The 21,613-nt window shown below is 38.6% G+C and overlaps 1 protein-coding gene across 1 annotated transcript in view; it reads right to left on the reverse strand.

Annotated features, from left to right (window-relative positions):
- Positions 1-1,004: 1,004 nt before the first annotated feature.
- Positions 1,005-21,613, reverse strand: part of WDR70 (WD repeat domain 70) — a 307,839-nt gene continuing 287,230 nt past the window's right edge. Inside the window, exons 17-18 of the mRNA XM_044232523.1 lie at positions 20,896-21,058; positions 1,005-1,195 (exon numbers count right to left, since the gene is read on the reverse strand). Of these exons, the coding sequence (XP_044088458.1) occupies positions 1,108-1,195; positions 20,896-21,058 (251 nt within the window). The 3' untranslated portion in view covers positions 1,005-1,107. The remainder of the gene's footprint in view (positions 1,196-20,895; positions 21,059-21,613) is intronic.

Consider the following 21,613-nt stretch of genomic DNA (forward strand, 5'->3'; position numbering starts at 1 on the left):
CTCTGCTCAGCAGGGAGCCTGCTTCCTCCTCTCTCTCTGCCTGCCTCTCTGCCTACTTGTGATCTCTGTCTGTCAAATAAATAAATAAAATCTTTTAAAAAAAAATTCCTGAATTTTCTAGTGGGGACTATTTGACATGCAGTATTACCCCAGGTCTGTGTGAAAGCAGTCCACAGAATTTTATTCTATTGACTCATTATTACTTTGGACAGACTGCCAACTTTTGTTTTAGTCTTCTAGTCACAAAAGCACAAGGGTCTTTTAGAATGATTTTTAATGTCTTCTAATTATAGGTACAAAGCATTTCCATACTTTTCCACTTTAATAGTGATAAAAATCAGGCAAAGTAGATATCATTAGCTCTATTTTTAAAAAGGAAATGGTATATATTTATTACGTGCCAGGTAATATACTAAACACTATCCAAGGAGTGTCTCATCGAGTCCTGTAACAAACCTAGGACAGTGGTGCTATCATCATCGGAGACTGGAAGAGAGAAGTTTAATAACTCCCAAGGGGACCTGACAGTAAAGACCAGAGACAAGATTTGAACCCACATGGGTCTGACTTCAAAGCCTATTTCCTACATCCTAACCACTATATTCTGCTTCTTAAAGATAAGCAGATACATACTCTTTCCTAGTATGGCAATGCTTTTAGCCTGAACTCAGCCTAATTAATTATAATCATGTAAACAATTTGTGAAATTACACAGAAAAATTAAACTTTTTGATGTCTATCTCCATATTATGCTCCTAGAGTTGGTCAAGACACATGTCCATTTCTGTACATCTCCCACCCTCAACGTTGTAAGAATCTGTACAAGACCAATAACAGTTGAATAAAGTTTCCAAATACCTAAACTACTCGGTAATAAGCTAAGAATCTGTTTCTTATTTATTTATAATACAGACTCATAGTTGTAGTTAAAAAAATGTAAGCACAATTTTAGTGGAGGGTAGCTACCAATCTTTTGAATGGTTCAATAACGCAAACTACAAAAGTTGTTCATAAAAATGTGCTTTTTATTTCATTAAAAAACAACAACAACAACAACCTGTCCAATATCACTCCCTCTTCATGCAAACAGCTCTCATGCGAGAGTCTTTAAATTTTACGCTTTTTCCATTCTGGCTCATTCTTTGCTTCTTCATCATCAGATTCAACTTGGGCAAACATGGTTTTGGGCTGAGTCCTAAAAGAAAGTTAATGGAAAGAGGAAAAATTTAGTCAGCAAGTGTTTATTAGATTAGACTTTGCTACTTTCATCAAGTGGAAGCACGTCTGGGGAATCAACTACATCTCAATCATTAAATATCAATCATTAAACTTCTGGCAAAGAAAAGGATAACAAAAATTTACTTTTGTTCATCCAAAGAGTCAAAGAGTCTCTTAAAGATTACCCTCCATGGCAGACCATGTATGCTGTCCTTTTCTTAAATAAAATGAAAATACATCAAATTCAGTATAATCTTATATATTCATAACCACCCTCTACTTCAAACTCATGCTAACTGGGACTTTTTGGGAGTCCACGTTACAGTTACCAAGCAAGAAAACACATGATCTTTATTTACAGCTCTCTGCGTTGTTCCTAGACTTAAGTAGTCCAAATACATGTGATTATGGTACACATGAACAGGAGAATTTGAGATAATCGCTTTCTTATTTAATGAGTCTAAAATAATTGATAGCATATAGAGTAACTTGAGCACTGCCAACAAAAATGAAACAACCAAACAAACAGATGGGACATTCTCTCCACCCCAACACCCAGTTCAGTGAATGGAAACGTCAAGACTCAAGCATTTTAGGATACATCACTGGCTACCGCTGTTGTTAATACTGGCACATGGTACCTCAAGCAATCTTTGTGTTACGATGCTTTGGGCTTTGTAAACACACCTGGTTCAGTGACTTTTTTTTTAATACACCATTCACATGGAAAATAATTTCAAGAATATGTGAAATGGTTATAATTGATGCTCCTTTCAGTTATGCTACTACTGATTCCCTTTTAAAAACAGCTCTATAGGGGCACCTGGGTGGCTCAGTGGGTTAAGGCGCTGCCTTTGGCTCAGGTCATGATCTCAGGGTCCTGGGATGGAGCCCCACATCGGGTTCTCTGCTCAGCAGGGAGCCTGCTTCCCCTTCTTTCTCTGCCTGCCTCTCTGCCTACTTGTGATCTGTGTCTGTCAAATAAATAAATAAAATCTTTATAAAACCCAGCTCTATCACATTACAAAGAAATATTTTTAGAAAGCTTTTTTTATTTCTTATTTTTTTTTGGTTTCAGGAGAATTTAGTAATTCATCACTTACATTCACAAATGTGCTCCTTAATGCCCATCACCCATTTAGCCCATCCCGCCATGCCTCTCCATTAACTCTGTTTGTTCTCTATTGTTGAGAGTCTCTTATGGTTTACCCTCTCCTTTTTTTCCTTTCCCATAGGTTCATCTGTTTCCTTTCTTAAATGCCACATATGAGTGAAATCATATGGTATTTGTCTTTCTCTGACTAGCTTAGGTCACTAGGCGTAATACTCTCTAGTTCTATCCATGTTACTGCAAATGGCAAGATTTCGTTCTTTTTGATAGCTGAGTAATATTCCATTGTTTATGTATGTATGTGTATGTATATGTATGCGTGTTTGTGTATATGTATGTATATGTGTATGTTCATATATCCATAGCACATCTTCTTTAGCCATTCATCAGTCAATGGACATTTGGGCTCTTTTCATAGTTTGGCTATTGTCAATAATGCTACTGTGAGCATCAGAGTACATGTATGTGTCCCTGTGAAATCTGTATTTTTGTATGCTTTGGGTAAATACCTAGTAGTATAACTTCTAGATTATAGTAGTTCTGTTTTTAACTTTTTGAGGAACCTTCTCTGTTACTGTTTTCCAGAGTGGCTGCACACATTACGAGGAAATAGTAAAGCCCTGTATCTGAAGATGATATATTTTTGCTTACATCTTCATCTTTAATTCAGTTCATTATATCAATGTAATTCCAGAATGTTAAAATAATGACAATAACCATTTCTTTTCTTTGACAAGTGAAAACAGGGTTAAAACCTATGTTACTTGTTGCTGTCTCTTTATTATTCTGGGAAGAAATATATACTATCCACATTCATGCTGATGTTGCTCTGATGCAGAAGCCATCATTCTGCTTCATTCTGGAATTCTGGAATTCCTCATGCCTGTCTCTCTAATGACCCACACACCTACCGGGAGTCCAAGGTGCCCCCATACACAATCCAGTCAGTTGAAATTCTTGTCACTTCAAGACACTGCTATGACATCTATAAACAGGTCACAGCCCTAACATTTCTAAAAACAGTTGCAGATTTTCATAGGTCATGAGTTGCTGAGTTACTAGAAAGCAGCCCCCCCCACCCCCTAGGCTGGCTCTCTAACATGTGGCAGTAGGGCAACTGGTGTTCATTACATATTTCATCGTCCGGCAAAGATGTGGACCACTGAGGTACAGACAAGACCTATATGGGAACAAATGTGGTTTAAAAACTCTTTGAAAAGAGAAGAAAATAACATGGTCTTGTAACCATATCTGGCAACAAGACAACAAATCATCAATGTTAGTTGGAATAAGACTTAAGTACTAAGAATTGGTGTTTTTTGGATATTAAAAAAAATTAAATGACAGATCACAGGAAGAACAAAACCTAAATCTTAAAAAGGCTATTTCATTTAAGTAATTGCTCTCATATTCTACCTACTTTCCAAAGTATTTTTTACAAGTTGGTGGCTAATTTGAAGAACATAGAATGAATGGAACTATTTCACAGAGGGGCAGAAAGGGAGTAATGATTGTAAAGAGGCATGGGGAATGTTTTGGGGGGATGGAAATATTCCACGATCTTGACTGAAGTGATTACATAGATACATTTGTCAAGACTTGAAATGGGTGCATTTCGTATCTTATTATACATATTACACCTCAGTAAAATGGACTTATAAAGAAAATCAAAACCAATGAGTAGAAGGAAAGGGTAAACATAATATAACACTCAACTTCCTAGTAGCCCAGAAAAAGACAAAGAAAAAGGAAATATATTAGTTTTCAAAGGAGATACCTCTTCCCCCAGCACTAAATTAAATTAAGCAAAATTCACTGATTAAACTTTTACATCAGGATCACTTGGACTGTTGTGCTGAATTACCAGACCACAACAGTTTCCTTTGTCCTCTCCAGGTATCTTTTTTTTTTTTTTTTAAGATTTTATTTATTTATTTGACAGAGAGAGATCACAAGTAGACAGAGAGGCAGGCAGAGAGAGAGATAGAGGGAAGCAGGCTCCCTGCTGAGCAGAAAGCCCGATGCGGGACTCGATCCCAGGACCCTGAGATCATGACCTGAGCCGAAGGCAGCAGCTTAACCCACTGAGCCACCCAGGCGCCCCCCTCTCCAGGTATCTTAACTTAGGGGATATGAATTTGTTTGGAAGGTAGAATGGTCTCTTTGAGGAACTCCATACAATTTAGTATTTTAAATTCCAGTTTTTGAGCTAATAACAATGTTGCCAGAAAAAGAATCATATTATGTATATGCAACATCAAACCATGACATTTAGCTTTCAAACAGCCAGGCTGCCCTTCCCCCAAGGAGAAGGTCCTGTCCAGATTTTCCCAGCAGTACTTGTTTACCACTTTGTCTTTCATTTTATTGGCCAAGTAGGGAACACCTGCATGTAAGAAGTAGGCTCCTTTCAAAAAATGGTGCTGGCAAAATTGTACCAAATGCAATAAATAAAACTGGACCCTCACCTTATTCCATATGCAAAAATTAACTTAAAATGGATCAAAGACGTAAACCTAGAGCAAAAACTATAAAATACTACAGAAAAGCTTTATGACATTGGATACAGTAATGATTTCTTTTATAAGACAACAAAAGCATAAGCACACACACAAAAAGCCCCAGGTAAATGGAACTATATCAAAATAAAACCTGTGCATCAGTAGATACAATCAACAGACTGAAAAGGCAGCCTATGAAAGGGGAGAAAATGTTTGCTAATTATATATTTATAAGGGATTACTACCTAGAATATATAAAGAACTCCTAAATTCAACAATAGCAATAAAAACAACAATAACAACGAAACCCCAAACAACACAGTTAAAAACAGGGCAAAGGACTTCAACAGATATTTCTCCAAAGAAGATAGCAAAAGACTTAACAGGCACATAAAAAGATGCCCAACATCGCTAAGCACTAGGAAAATCCAGACCAAAACCACAGTGAGGTAACACCTCACATCCAGCAGGATGGCTACTATCAAACCAAAGACAAACAAACAAAACCTAGAAAATACCAAGTATTGACCAGGATGTGGAGAAACTGGAACCCTTGCACAGTGACGGTGGGAATGTAAAATGGTGCAGCCTCTATGGAAAACAACACAGTAGATCCTCAAAAAATTAAAAATAAAATTACCATGTGGTCGAGCAATTCCACTTCAGGAAATATGCCCCCATAGTTTGAAAGTGGGGTCTGAAATATTTGTGCGCCCATGTTCGGTGCACCATTATCAGAACAGTCAGAAGGTAGGAGCAACCTAAGTGTCATGGAGAGAAGACTAGATAGAAAACAAAATGTGATGATATGTACAATGAAATTTATTCAGCCTTAAAAAGGAAAGAAACTCTGGCAAATGCCACAAAGATGAACCTTAAGGACATTATGTTAAGTGAAATAGGCAAGTCACAAAAAGACATATACTGGGTCGTTCCATTTATATGCCGTACCGAGACAGTCATATCCATGAGACAGAAAGCAGAATGCTGGTTGCCAGGGACTGGATAGAGGGGGAAAGGAAGAGCCCTTGTTTAGTGACTATAGAATTTTAGTTTGGCAAGATGAGAAGAGTTCTGTAGACTGATGTACTTAACACTATGGAAATGTACACTTAAAAATGGTTAAGAAGGTAAGTTTTAGGTTATGTATATTTACCAACATTAAAAACATTTGTTTTGATTTAAAAAAGAAGAACCAGACTCTTGGGTTTGGGAATAAGGAATAATGAACCTGCTTCTAGAATAAACAAGAAGCACCCTGGAGAAGGCCTCAGCCTCCAGTCTGGGGCCCAGCTTAGAGCAGTGCTTCTCAAACCATCTGTGGTGCACGGCCAGGCTTTGTTTTCTAATTTCCAAACCCTTGCAGATAAGTACCATATTTCTAGAAAAATAAAAAGACTGCAAAGTGCAAATCCAAATTTTAATTCGATTCCAAAAATGTATCAAATTGCTCTACAATTTCCTAAGTGCTTACTCTCAATTCCTACACTTCCCCTCTGCTTGGGAGAGCGCACTGAGCAGCACCTGTGGGAACACCTTCCCCCCTCCGCACCTGGGGACAGAAAGCAGTAAAGCAGGGCTCTGAAACCAGGCTGTGGAGTAAGAGTCTTGTCTTCTTCTTTTTTTTAAGATTTCTTTCTTTTTTTAATTTATTTATTTATTTGACAGATAGAGAGTACAAGTAGGCAGAGCAGTAGGCAGAGGGAGAAGCAGACTCCCCGCTGAGCAGGGAGTCCGATGTGGGGCTCGATCCCAGGACCCTGGGATAACGAGCAAGCTGAGGGCAGAGGCCTCAACTCACCGAGCCACCCAGGCGCCCCAAGTTGATGTCTTCTTAACATCAACTCTGACACAGGATGAGTTTCCTTTAACTGGAGGGAAGTACTTCTCACCTTGGGAGAAGCCCACCCTAGATAATGGCACTGAAGACTGAGTAAAGGACTGGGTTTGAGGCCGCGCTCTCACAGGCCCACCCCTGAAAGAGCAGACCTTAATCCCTGGGAGTGAGGCATGAGCAGGTGGGGGGAGATGTGGCCCAGAGAGAGAAGTTTCCCTTGTTCCAATGCGTCCTGTTCCCAATACCAACATTCTCACAGCACCAGGCGCATAAGAGCTCTATGTTATTTGCTGAACTAAGACTAGGTTCTTCAAAAAAAGTATTTGACTTGCGTATATCTCTATCTAGTCTAGAGAATGACAGTGTTTTATAGAAGCAAAGTGAGACAATTACAGCCTTAAATCTTGAAGCTATTCTTTCTTTTCAGCAACTGTTATCTTTAAATTTATTTCCAGCAGTTATTCTTTTGAAAAAATTTGGAAACTTCTATATGACAAAGACACCCCCCCCCCCAAAATTCAGTTCAGATTATCTAGGGCATTTAAAATGGGTTTCTGCAGTCACTACTTTTTAAGACAACGAGAAACAGAGATGATTAGGAAGAGTTAGGAACAGAACCAAAAGATTTCTTCCCTGGGGGATAGCCTAATTTGCCCTTGACATAGAAAACTACTATAAAAATAAATCAACAATGCCAAGCAGAAGCAAAATGACACATGTTAAAAAAAAAATGCTAACGGATTTGAAAACACTTAAAACTTGCTCCAGAAGCTCCTGCTTTTAAAACCAATAGGAAACCAACAAATAAACAACAAAAAAATACTTCAAGTCTCTATTAACATTGTTCCTGTCCACAAAAGTGGATTCCTTTCTGAGCTGCTTAAAGAAACAGAATTTGTAGCTGATTTTAATATAGACTTTGCTGGGTGCTCCTATGAGTAAGAGAAAACCAAACCAAACCAAATGGGCACTGAACACATGGCAAGAACCCAGGAAATATACATAGAAATAAAAATTGAGCAAGAAATATAACCCACCACCTTAAGAAAGCATTACCATTTCTGACCCATTCCTGTGTCTTCTATTTAATCAGTTCGTCTAGGATTCTATACCTTGTTTCTCGAGAGACAGGAAGTTGCCAACTCAAACTACTAGCCTCATGGAAGATTTGTGTCAGTTGCCCCCAAACAAAAGCCTATAAAAAGACTGATTTGAAGGAAAAGGTGGTAAGGGGAACATTCCATTCAGCCAAGGGTATAATCAAGGCAGCTGTTCAACAGGTCAGTAGGGCCCTGGTAAACCTCATTGAGAACCAGCAGAGTAACCCACATGATTGAAATCAGCTTTATCCAGACTATCTAACTTACTGGTTGATGGCCCACACTAACTCATTTTTCTAAATGTTAATTGAAAACTTAAACTTAACAGAAAGCTGTTTTCCAGTTTGATTAACTCACTTGGTGAACAGTAAACATTTCTCACTTGATTACACACATCAATTTGTTTACTAGAGTTACCAAGAAAAGGAGAACAGATTATGTATCAACATAGTTATTGTTATGAACCATTCAATAAACTAATCAGAGAAGGGCTGAAAGTTTTTTTGTTTCATTTTGTTTTAGCTTCAGTAAACTCTGCATTTGCTAATAATTAACATTTCATGAAGCAAAGATAAAAGCTTAAGCAAATGTCTTTCTCAAATCTATCAATTCTGATGAGATGATACTATGTGCTGAATAATTTTCCCCTTGGGACATTTTTTAAATGGAATTCTCACACATATCTGTACAAAGCAAGTTTTTCCCAGCAACTGCGTGTTAGCGGAAAAATGTCAGAAGCCCAACAAAAACTGAGTCCCACCTTCAGTGTTTCCATCCAGAGGAATTTGGTGTAGAATAGTCAGTAATAAATAAAGATTTGCCCTGCAATATTCTATGAGGACATTTCTGGGGTGCACTGCTGGTGCGAGATATTCAAACCTTCAGCAGAGCGGTCTTCTCTCTTCTGACTGAGCTCTAACCTAGGACTTTTACACTCCCTTTCCAGAAGAATCTCAGAATGTTTTCAGCTGCATTAGAAAGTACACAGGTCATGTTCTTTTTAATTAGGGATATTCTTCTGATATGATTCATTTAAAAAGCATAAAGCCAGTTCCAGGGTCACAGAATGAGTATGAGGAGAAATCACTTATAATATTCAGTCATCAGTATGTGAGTATAAACCACAAGCTTTTTTGGCTCAGGGCCCATTGTTTATTATGAAGGAAAACCTCAAAGCCAAAGTCAATTATAGCCATGACTTGACAATCTGACACACTTGTTAACCCTGTTAGAATGAATACGGTCCAGATGAACTGTGACCCAGTCATCACAATTGCAGAATTATTAAGATTAAATAAGGGGCTTGACCAAAAGATTCCACTTGAAATGGGCCCTTCTTTCTGGTGAGGAGCTAATCAAAGATTTTTTTTTTTTAAATATTAGGGATGAATAAGAAGATGAGACGCAACATGCTGTTTCTATTTTCTTCAAAAAATGAATACATAATATTTTGGAAAAATAGATAAACATATCTCGGACTCATTAAAGAGGGCACACTAACTCATAATGCTGGTGTATGAGTTCAAAGCCTGGATGAAGGTAGGGAAAAGGGACAAACATGAAACCTGTGGAAATGGGAAACAGAAAGAGAAAACAGAGGAAAACAAAAACAAAAACAAAAAAGAACCCTCTAAAATCACCACTATCTGCCTTATCACCAAATGGTTAAACAAGTTAAAGGAAAAAATCTTTGAAGAGTGCACAGGCCTAAGGCCGTCCAGGTGTCATGGCGCCCTCTCTCAACTGTAGAGCTGGGCCTTACTTTACCACAGCCAGGCTGTCCTCACACATGGGGAAACAGCCCCGGGCCACATCAGCGAAGCACAGGGCAGGAGCAACACCCTGGAACTTCTGGTTCTTAGTCTAGTGCTTGCCTCTGCCATGCTGGCTCACATGGTTGTCTTTTCAGTTTCACTAGTACTCAATTTTTTTTTTTTTCATATCTGCCAAGAGTTGCTTCGTGATGAGAAGCAGTACACTGTAGTTGTCAAGGGCAGAAGCTTGACCCGGAAGCCAGACAGCCTGCACTCAGATCCCAATTCTGCCACCTGCTACCTATATGGCTTTGGTCAGTTTACAAGCCTCAATCTGCCTCAATCTCCTCATCTGTAAAATGGGGACAGTAATACCGCTTCCTTCACAGCACTGTTGAGAAGATTAAATGAATAATATATATACAGTTCTCAAACAGGGCTGGCACACTGTAAGTATAATAAAAGTATCATTTTTATTATTATACCCTTTGCTTCTGCTATCATGGATTGCTCATCTTGTACAAAATGTTTTCAAAAAGTTATATGTAGAATAACACATTTAGCAAAATAATTTATATATTAAATACATGACAGCACCTTGCTATTTTTTAAAAAAAACAGGGAAATTACTTGGTTGTGCAAATAATCTGTTCCTTCAGCATAAATCTCTATAATTGGAATAATCTATTCTGTACATTTTAAAGGGGTAAATCATTTGTGGTTTATTTGTGGTTTACTTTAGTAAACAAAAATAGTTTTACAAAATAGGTTTACAAAATAGTCACCTGGGAAACTTCTTAAGATGCAGATTTCCAGCCGCAAGCTCACAGAGTCTAGCTGAGTGTGAGGAGCGGTCTAGAAACCTGCATCTTTAACCCCCTTCTCCCACCCTTGACTCTGACACAAGGTGGTCCACAGAACTGCTCTGAGAAATGCTGGCCTCTACAAAGGGATATGCTGGACGGGGACAATCAGTCACCTAAATATAACTCAGGGAAAAAGTTACATTTTCCTCTGTGGGTTTATGTCTCTTCTTGGCAAAAACAATATACAAACCTTTACTCACTCAAAGAACGACCTCTTTAAATACTGCCTACTGACTCAACATGGTTTTAAACGGATCCTTTACAGATGGGAACGATATTTCAGCACACACACCTACATCCAGGTATCCCGTATCTGACAAGACACGCACACTGAAAACTACACGGACGGAACTAGCGAGAATGGCAGCTTCTCTGGCAGGAAAAGTGACCATGGCTGACAGAGCTGTCAGGATGGCAGTCTGCTGGCCTGGAGCCAGGCTCCCACACACGTCCATCTCGGTGTGATGTGTAAGCTAATAGCATTCTGGATCTATATCCTGCCCGCCCTCCAGCCGGCTCCTCTTCCCTCCCCGCACAGCCACTTCTTTTAACCAGAAACTGTAATTGAATCTGCCCATGTGTGGCTGCACGAGGAGCCTCTGTGATCCTGCTGGGTTTTAAAACTTCCATGGCCCTCACACTGCTGGTGCCAGGAATGAAACTCGAGGCCTCCATCGGCACAGGTAAAGTGTTTAAAGACCGTTCGTTATCATCACTGGAGAAAGAAGGTGGATACGTGTCATGTGCCAGCACGGAGATTTATGGAATGCCTAATGGGGCTTTTCTGTGATAAAGTGAGATACGGTCAATCTTCATTTCATCACTGACAGAAGTCAATTGCAGTGAAGAAAAACAACCAGACACACAATCTCAATTACAGTGACCTTTACGGAAAGATCCTTTTAAATATTAGCTTCCCTTCGGAGACTCTGCCACTTGGCAGTAAACAGTATACTCCAGCAGGTGAACACAGGAGAAATAGCAGCGCAGTCCTGGCTAACGAGTCACATGCCGCAGACAGTGCCATGAACTTAGTATGCAAGAAGTGGAAGGTGACCAAATGGGCTGGAAGGAGACGGGAGGAAAATGCCACCGCGGAAGGGTATATATATTAAGAGAGAGCGCAGCCCTCTGAAGCGCTCACTGGGTGAGGGACGGCGGGAGCTGAAGTCCAGTGCTGCTGCAGTCACTCTGGACGGCAAGCTTCAGCCTCCTCACATGTGGGGTAAAAGACAGGACAGTGCCTGTTCTCCCCACCCGGCAGAGCTAATATTTAAGCAAGCACATTATTCAACTGTAAATATAATTCAACTACCTGTGATGCCGAAAAATATCATCCGTTAATGCTCACCATTAAAACCGAAAGAACTTCCACTTTAAGTTCACCAAAAAAAACCCAAAAGAACTTCCACTTCAAGTAATTCTATTTAAAGAAAGCTGAAAATCTGGGTGCATGGATCCCCAGGAAAATATTAATTACTAAGCAGACACAGAGGACTTGGAAAATCCAAACAGAGTATTTACCATGAGAGGATGGAAAAGAGAGAAACCAAGAAATTACTCTTTACCCTCTCCTCCACAAAAGCACCGAGTTGTGACAGTTTCACAGGTGAACTCTATCAAATCTTCACAACGTAGATAGGTTTAATGGTATTCAAAACAGTTTGAGAGTATATACAGAAAAGCGTACAAGATTTTTCTGAAGCCAGTCTGACACACAACAAAGAATAAACCATAACTATGTAAGGGTCATGCCAAAGATGCAAGGATAATTCAATATAAGGAAAGCCAATAATATACTTCATCATATTCATTGATCAAAGTAGAAAAGTCACAGGGTCACTTTCGCGAAATACAATAAATGAATGCAATAAAATTCAGCATCTATTTCAGATGAACATGCCTTTGGTCTTTGTATGGTGTTTTCTTTGCATGGAGAGCTCTTCCCTTGGATATCCACACGGCTCACTCCTTCACTTAAGTGAAAAATCACATAGTAGAGGTTTTTACCCCAATCACTGTATCTAAAAAATAGTAACTTTTTCTTCCCCTGGTTACCCTACATCCACTTATCCCTATTTTAGTTTTATTCTTTGCACTAGCTATCATCTAAAATTTAGGGACTTATTTACTGTCTGTGTCTGGCAACCTGAATATAAGCTCCATAAAAACTACTGTATCCCCATAATCTAGAACAGTACCTGACCCATAGTGTTCAATAAATCATTATTGAATAAATAGAAGAGAAAGATATGGACTCATCTGTAACATCTTGTATGCACGAGTTCTCAAAAATTATGCTTTATGGAGAAGTATCATTAAACAATGACATCATTAAACAATTGAACAATGTGATATTGCCAATATTTGACTTTTTTTCACCTACAAAAGGGCAATTACTTGATTTAACCTAATGGAGTCACTCCTTTAAAGTTCAAATTAAGAAAAAGATGTGTGGTATCATGACATTATTTAATACCGTGCCAGCAGTATTAGTAAATACAATTAGATAACTAGTACAAAAACTGGGCAACATTTACTTATGATAAAAACTCTCAAAAAAGTGGGGTTAGAGGGAACATACCTCAGCATTATAATACCTGTATGTGAAAAACCCATAGCTAACATCACATTTAGTGCTAAAAACCGAAAGCTTTCTCTCTAAGATCAGGAATAAGAAAAGGATGTCCACTCTTTGCCACTTTTATTCAACACAGTACTAGAACTCCTAGCCACAATAATAAGACAAGAAAAAGAAATGAGGCACCCATACTGATAAAGAAGTTAAACCATTACCGTTGGCAGATGACATGGTCCCATACATAAAAAAAGCCTTAAGACTCCAACAAAAACTACTAGAAGTAATAAATGTATTCAGTAAAGCTGCAGAATTCGGAAGTTAATACCCAGAAATCAGTAGTGTTTCTATACACTAATAATAAAGTAGCAGAAAGAAAAATTAAGAAAACAACATGATTATACCAAAAAGAATAAAATGCCTAGAAATAAAGTTTACCAAAGAGGTGAAAGACTGTACTCCAAAAAACTATAAAACACTGATGAAAGAAACTGAAGACACAAACAAATGGAAAGATATTCCATGCTAATGGACTGGAAGAACAAACATTATTAAAATGTCCATATTACCCAAAGCAATTCAATATAACCCCTATCAAAATACCAACAATATTTTTCACAAATCTAGAACAAATAATCTTAAAATTTGTATGGAACCACAAAAGACCCCAAATTTCCAAAGCAATCTCAAGAAAAAAGAACAAAACTGAGGGTATCACAATACCAGATTTTAAGACATACTACAAAGCTAGAGTAATCAAAACAAGATGTTACTGATACAAAAACAGACACATAGTTTAGTAGAACAGAATAGAGAGCACAGAAATAAGCCCAAACTATATGGGCTTGATTATAATTATCAATCATAGATTGATTAATGCTTAATCAATCTATGACAAAGGAGGCAAGACAATTCAATGGGGAAAACCCAGTGTCTCCAACAAATGGTGCTGAGAAAGCTGGACAGTTACATCCAATAAAGGGAAACTGGACCCCTTTCTCACACCATACACACAAAAAACCCTCAAATGGATTAAAGACCTAAATGCGAAACCTGAAAAGCCAAAGATTCTAAAAGAGAATATAGGCAGTAATTTCTCTGACATCGGCCTGTACAAACATTTTTCTAAATGTGTCTCCTGAGGCAAGGGAAAGAAAAGCAAAAATAAATGAGTGGGACTACATCAAAATAAAAAGCTTCTGCACAGCAAAGTAAACCATTAACAAAATGACAACCTACTGAATAGAAGATATTTGCAAATGACAGATCCAATAAGAGGTTAATACTCAGAATACATAAAGAACTTATATAATTCAACACCAAATGCTTCCCCCTAGCAATCTGATTAAAGAACAGGCAGAGGACCCAAACAGACATTTTTCCAAAGAAGACATACAGATGGCCAACAGACTAATCATCAGGGAAATGCAGCTCAAAACCACAATGAGATATCACCTCACGCTTGTCAGAATGACTAAACTCAAACACACAAGAAACAGTAAGTGCTGGCATGGACGTAGAGAAAAAGAAAACCTCATACACTATTGGTGGGAATGTTAACTGGTACAGCCACTGTGAAAAACAGTAAGGAGGCTCCTCAAAAAATTAAAAATAGAAATGCCACGTGCTCTGGTAATTCCACTATTGGGTAATTTACCCAAAGAAACAAAAACAATAATTTGAAAAGATACATGCATTCCTATGTTTACTGCAGCATTAATTACAACAGTCAAAATATGAAGCAATCTAAATATCTATCATTAGACAAATGAATAGGAAAGACGTGACACACACATATACACAGTGAAATATTATACAGCCATAAAAAAGGGTAAGTTCATGGCATTTGAGACAACATGAATGGACGTGGATGGTATTATGCTAAGTGAACTAAGTTAGTCAGAGAAAGACAAACACTGTAGGACTGCATTCATCAGTGGACTCTAAAAAAGCCCAACAAACAAACAAACAAAACCCTACAATGAATAAAGAAATAAAAAACAGAATTTGACCTATAAATATAGAGAACAAACTGATGGTTGCTACAGGGGAGGGGGTTGGGGGTTGGGGGAGACAGAGGCTTCCAGTTATTGAATGAATATGTCACAGGAATAAAAGGCACAGCATGAGGAATATAGTCAATGATATTGTTAACAGTGACATAACAGACCGAGGGCTGCTACACTTATGATGAACACAGCATAATGTATAAACTTGTAAAATCACTAAGCTGCACACCTGAAAGTAATGTAACATTGTGTGTCCTCTAAACCCAAATTTTAAAAAGTTTTTAATTAAAATAAAAGTAAATTAAAATAATTAGAAAGAATGAGGTAAATGTATCATTATTTGCATAGGATATAATTTTCTGCCTGGAAACTACAAGTAAACTGAGTGGAAAATTATTGAAAACAAGAGGAAAACAGGGTAAACATAGCTGTATATAAAGCAACTACCTACATATGCATTAATAATACACATTTATGTGGCCACACAGACCTTCCATACACACAGGAGTTATAAACTCAGCAGAAGAAAAGGTTCCATTTATGACAGCACAAAAAGATAAAATATCTGGAAACAAAATTAAAAGAAAATGTGGAAGATCTATATAAAGAAAACTTTAAAATATTACTGAGAGACAGAGATGTGACTGAATAGAAAGACATACCCTGCTCTTGGTTTATTTATTTATTTTTGTAAACAATTTTTTTAAAAAGATTTTATTTATTTATTTGACAGAGAGAGAAATCACAAGTAGGCAAAGAGGCAGGCAGAAAGAGGGGGAAGCAGGCTCCCCGCTGAGCAGAGAGCCTGATGCGGGGCTCAATCCCAGGACCCTGAGATCATGACCTGAACTGAAGGCAGCAGCTTAACCCACTGAGCCACCCAGGCGCCCCCTTGCTCTTGGTTTTAAAAAACCAATATTGTAAAACTCAGTCTAAGTTAATATATACATTGACTCAATTCCAATACAAATAGCACCAAGAACTGGGGAGGGGGGCTGTTTACTAGATAGCTTAAAGTCATGGAAACCTGCAGAATGGAAAAGTTTTACTAAGAAGAACGAGAACAGGCAGCCCAGCAACAATGAAAACAGTCTGATACTACTACTTGAACAGACCAAATAACAGAACACAACAGAGAGCCCAGAAGTGGGCTTAAATTCAAATGGAAGTGCGTGTGTATAACCATGTGGTTTCAATTCAATGAGGAAAACTAGATTATCCAATTAAAAAGTGTTACAGCAACTGGCTAACCAACAGGAAACAATCAAATTAGAGCTCTACTGTGGTAGGCTGAAATATCCACCCCAAATCCCTGGACACTGTGAATACGACCTTATTTGGAAAAAAAGGTCTTTGCAGATATGACTAAGGATTTTAAGATGAGGAGATAATCCTGGATTATCTCGGGTGGGCCCCAGATGATGTCATGGGTATCCTTATAAGAGAGAAGAGGAGACTCACACAAAGCAAAAGTCAAAGAGAGAACTGAGAAGAGCCTGGGGTCACAGTGGCTCTGAGCCAAGCTTGCAGGCACAATCTGGAAGCTAGCAGAGGCCTGGAACAGATTTCCCCCGGAGCCTCTGTATGCAGTGTGGCCCCTATGAAACCTTTATTTCAGACTTCTGGCCCCCAGAACTGTGAGAGAATTCATTTCTGCTTTTCAGGCCACCATGCTTGTGGTAATTTGTTCCAGTGGCCACAGGAAACGAAGATACCTTTCTCACTCCCTTTACTAAAATAATTTCAGGTGAATAAAAGATTTAACACTAAAAAAATAAAAAAGAAGGTATTAATAGAAAGATGGGAAAATCTGAAGAACTATCTTGAATGCAGAGGCCTTCCTAACTAAAACAAAACCCAAGAAAGAAAAAATTCCTAAATCTGACTACATTAAAATACATTTGATAGCAATCTGCTCCAAATAGGTCTGTGTGTGTTTACATGCAAAGTAAATGACTGAGGTATTTCCATAAATACTGAAATAATACTGCTGATTATTGGGTGATATTAACAATATATAATTTAAATGAAGGTGTCAAAGACCTTACTTACCACTGAAGAAAATGAGACACTGAGAAGATAACTTTTAGAACCTACTGGATACTGAGTCCTTGCTAGAATCCAGGCCAGGAAGCTGGCCTTAGAACTTCCAGGTTATTGTTCTAATTTCTAACAACTAATTATTTTGATGAAGGATCTAACTTTAATATTGTCTGAGATTTTAAGGAATATATGCACAGTGAAAAAAATTCAGCAGCAGTGCTCATGGGCAGACTACGGAACTTGGAAGGCCCCTTTCACTTCACGCTGCTCTCCCCACCCCGCCCCCCTCCCCACTCCTTTGTTCTCCTACTTAAAAGATACCCACCACCTACATTTCTTGTATTTCTTCCCAGGGGGAGTTCATGTATAAATGATCAGATATACGAGTAGGTACATTCACTGTGTAAAAACACAGATATACAGAGAGCATGTTTTGCAAGCTGGTTTCTATTTTTGCTTATTGGTTTTTTATTTAAGGAGACTGGGACACATTCATCCATATATACCTAGCTCATTCTTTATATTTTCTTGTTACCTTTAATTAAATGGATGCATTGTACTTTTCTAAAACAGTATCTCACTGAAGGACACTTACATTGTTTCCCATCTTTTGCTTTCACAAACAATACTGAACTTAATATCTTTGGACATACATATTTACCCACATGTGCAAAACTTCTGGAAATAGAATTGCCAAGTCAAAGGCTATTTGCATTTTAAATTTGTATAGATAGTGCCAAATTTTTCTCCAAATGATGCTCACTATGTTTAGCAAATCTTAAAACATGGCTCTGTTTCCTCTTCTTTCCTCAGCTAATTTTTTTGCCTGTTTCTAAACAAATTTCCTTAAGTATAAAAAACCCCTAATAGTAATAGAAAATAATGACTCCATTAAAAACAGAAGTGTCAACAAAGGCATAATCTATAAGCTTATCTGACTGCCAATGATGTGTTGACATACATTAGCTTACACACACACAAATTCTATACAAAAGAGGGCTAAATGCACACCAGTTAGCTGGCCAGCCTTAATATGACCCTCTTAGCTGTTGTAATATTATCCAACTAATTGTTCAGAGATGTTCCATCTGTACCATCCGGTTATTAGTACACACTGTGAACAACCGCTCCTGACAGTACGGAGTCAAGTCTGTTCCTCTACATGGACAGCGGAGGAGGCAGCATTCCCCACCAGAGGCCCGCAAATCTCTTCAGCATTTTTGTGTGGGGTACTTTCATTCACAACAGCAGCAGCTCTCTCTCTTTGTCAGAGGGCTGTCAGCAGGTTGCTGAAGCCCTGGAAAGCTGAAAGTACCTGGGAATACCTCCCCCTGGCCCCATCTCCAGCCATTAGCAAGGATCAACAGAAACTGGAGTGTGAGGACTCCAGTCACCATGCCTCTGACCTGGGTCTCCAGGGTTACCCTCAGACTGAGCTAAAGGGGAGCTGGCCCCTGAAACCTTGCTTGATACACCCTTACTTGGCCTCATTATACTTCTCTATTCCCCTATTGGCATTCTCTATGGGTGCATCCTAATAAGCATCCTAATAATAAAGTATCCTAAAAGCACCTTTATATGAATCTTTGTCTCAGTACCTACTTCTAAGGAACCCAAGCTAAAACAGTGTGTTTTTCTTTTATGCAAATAGCTCATAATGATTAGCAGACAGAACACTGATACTGGTATAACATGTCTGTTGAGTTGGTTCATAAGTGATTTTTTCCCAGCATATTAATGTTCTGAAAAGTGATCAGGTTCCAGCTTTCTCAAAATTTAAGAGAAAACTTTAATAATATATAAAGACATCAAATAAAAACCTAAACACACCTCCAATGATATAAAAATACATATGCACAAATTTATTTACTGTAGCACTGTTAGAAATTGCAAAATACTGGGACAACCTAAATGTCTACTCATAAGAGAGTGGTTGGATCAACTATACTTCCCTGCAATGGGGTACTATGCAGTAGTGAAAAAGAACGAGAAGGAGCTCTATGAACTGATGTAGAATGATTTCTAGGGCATAATCCTAAGTGAAAAAAGCAAAGCCCAAAAGGGTATTTATATTATGCTATCCTTCAGAATAGCACATTATATTATGCTTCTCCTTTAAAAGGAGAGGGTAGAAGAAAATACAAATCTGTTAACTTGTGCAAAAGACCTATGGGAGAGGTAGACCAGAAACTAAAGAGATAGGCTACCTGCGGGAGTAAGTGGGGAAGGGACCAAGAGAAGTGGGGCATGGAAATGCGGGAACAGAGGGGAAGAACAAGTCTTTTTTAAGGCCCTGACTCCTAACACTAGAGTATTATTTTGCACACCCTACACAAACCTCCAAAATAAATAGAACATAGGGATGCTATGTTCTAAAAGGAATGCACACTAACAAATGACCCTAGCTGCATTTCAAACAAATTTTAGAATCACCCTGACAGGAGTGGAGAAGAAAATATCTCACCCAAGTAACTATGAAAACCAGTCTCTTGACCAAATACTATAAGGCCAAAAGGACAACAAAACAAAACAAAACAATAACCAAAAAAAATCCAAAAAACCCCGCAACAACAACAAAAAAACTACATGAATGTGGTTAAAGAAATCCTAGTTGGGGAAATGTTTCTCACAGGCGTATGGGTAGGCAATTTTGAAACTACTTTATATGTAAACTAGCAGTGAATAAATAAGTGAATATATTGTCAGTAATGAAAGCTGGGTTTTTCATTATTGGAGAAAGAAGTTAAAAATACAGAAGGAGAAAGGTAAAATGAAACCAGGAGGATAGGATTGAAATCAGAGGCATCACTATAAACTCATAGTTTTTAAAATATGAATACAGATATATATGTGTGTGTGTATGTATATATGTACATATGTGTATGTGTGTTGAAGCACAGGTTAGTATACATATATATTTTTTCAAGTTTTGTCAGCTAAGAAGACCTAAAGGAGGAACTAGAAGCAATGACGCTTGGGTAGCAATAGGGACATCTAGCACCAATGTCTTGGTTTCTAAATATGTTCTCAAACAAAAGAAGCCTAGGCTCCTTGAAGAAGTAGTTGATTCCAGGACTGGAGGAAGAAAACCAAAGATGACTCTGGCATATTATATGGTATCGGAAAGCAAGGAAGTGCTCAAAATAAAACGAAATAAAAAATTCTACAACATGACCCTTCTCTAGTGTAAATGTGCCTGGTTTGGAGGCTTTAAGAACCACTACATGTTCACCCATGTTGAGCCACCTGAGGGAATCCGCGAAGGAGGGCTCTACCCTGCCGACGTGCATGCTCCTTATGGACACAGTTCTGCAGCTGAAAAGCAGTCCGTGATGACAGACCTACAAGCTGCTCCTCTTCATCTGCTTTTAAACCATCTTCAACTGAGGTAACGCATGCGGGGAGTGCTCTTCCTCCTTCTCCTCAGAGGTAGGATGAACTTCCCATAATGGGTTTATCATAACTGATAGAATTGACCTACTTTAAAAATGTACCATTCTAGAGTCCTAAGATACAAACAAATAGCTAGGTTCAGGACTATAAGTACTTGGCTTATTTTTCATGCTCAAGAATAAAACAAGAGGGGCGCCTGGGTGGCTCAGTGGGTTAAAGCCTCTGCCTTCGGCTCAGGTCATTATCCCTGCGTCCTGGGATCAAATCCCGAATCAGGCTCTCTGCTCAGCGGGGAGCCTGCTCCCCACCCACCGCCTGCCTCTCTGCCTACTTGTGATCTCTGTCAAGTGAATAAATTTAAAAATCTTTTAAAAAAGAATAAAACAAGAAATGGAGAGTTAGAACCTCAAAGTAGTGTTGTTATATTCTTTCCAATTCATTCAGCATAATATATTTTTTTCTATTTTCAAAGGCTGTTTCCTTACTTAGAATATGCTGGAGAAACCCAATACGGGTTGTCTTCAGCTGCTTTAGCATGCCGCAGAATGGCTTCCCGGGGATTGCTGTCATCAGTTTTGTCCAAAGCAATGTTCTTCACAATGTATGACGACAGAGTGCCCCCGTGGGTTCCAACCCGGCCGCCACGACCTGTTTCCAAAGAAAAAATACAGATCAGAACTGGAATGAGCCTGACAGTATAGACACATACTACCTTGTATGCCCTGTACTTATCTGAAAAGGTTGAGAATTCCTCAATGCTGGCTTCCAAGGTGGCAGGTGACATGAGAAACAGAGTGAGGCCAGAGCTTCAGGTTTACCCAATTTTTGCCATTCCCTACGCGATCAAGGTTTGGAGCGCTCTGGGGCTTCTTCAGATCCCAGCCTGAAGCACACAAATCTCAAGGGGACTTTGGTATCATCTCTTCGGGTTTCATTTATGGATCATCACAACCAAAGTAGGAAATCACCAAACTTTAACTTTCCCAGAACATTTTTAAAAATTTTTTAAAGATTTTTATTTATTTATTTGACAGAGAGAAATCACAAGTAGGCAGAGCAGCAGGCAGAGAGAGAGAGAGGAGGAAGCAGGCTCCCCGCTGAGCAGAGGGCTTGATGTGGGGCTCGATCCCAGAACCCTGAGACCATGACCTGAGCTGAAGGTAGAGGCTTAACCCACTGAGCCACCCAAGCACCCCTCCCATA

This window comes from Neovison vison, chromosome 1, assembly GCF_020171115.1.
Source record: "Neovison vison isolate M4711 chromosome 1, ASM_NN_V1, whole genome shotgun sequence".
NCBI lineage: Eukaryota > Metazoa > Chordata > Mammalia > Carnivora > Mustelidae > Neogale > Neogale vison.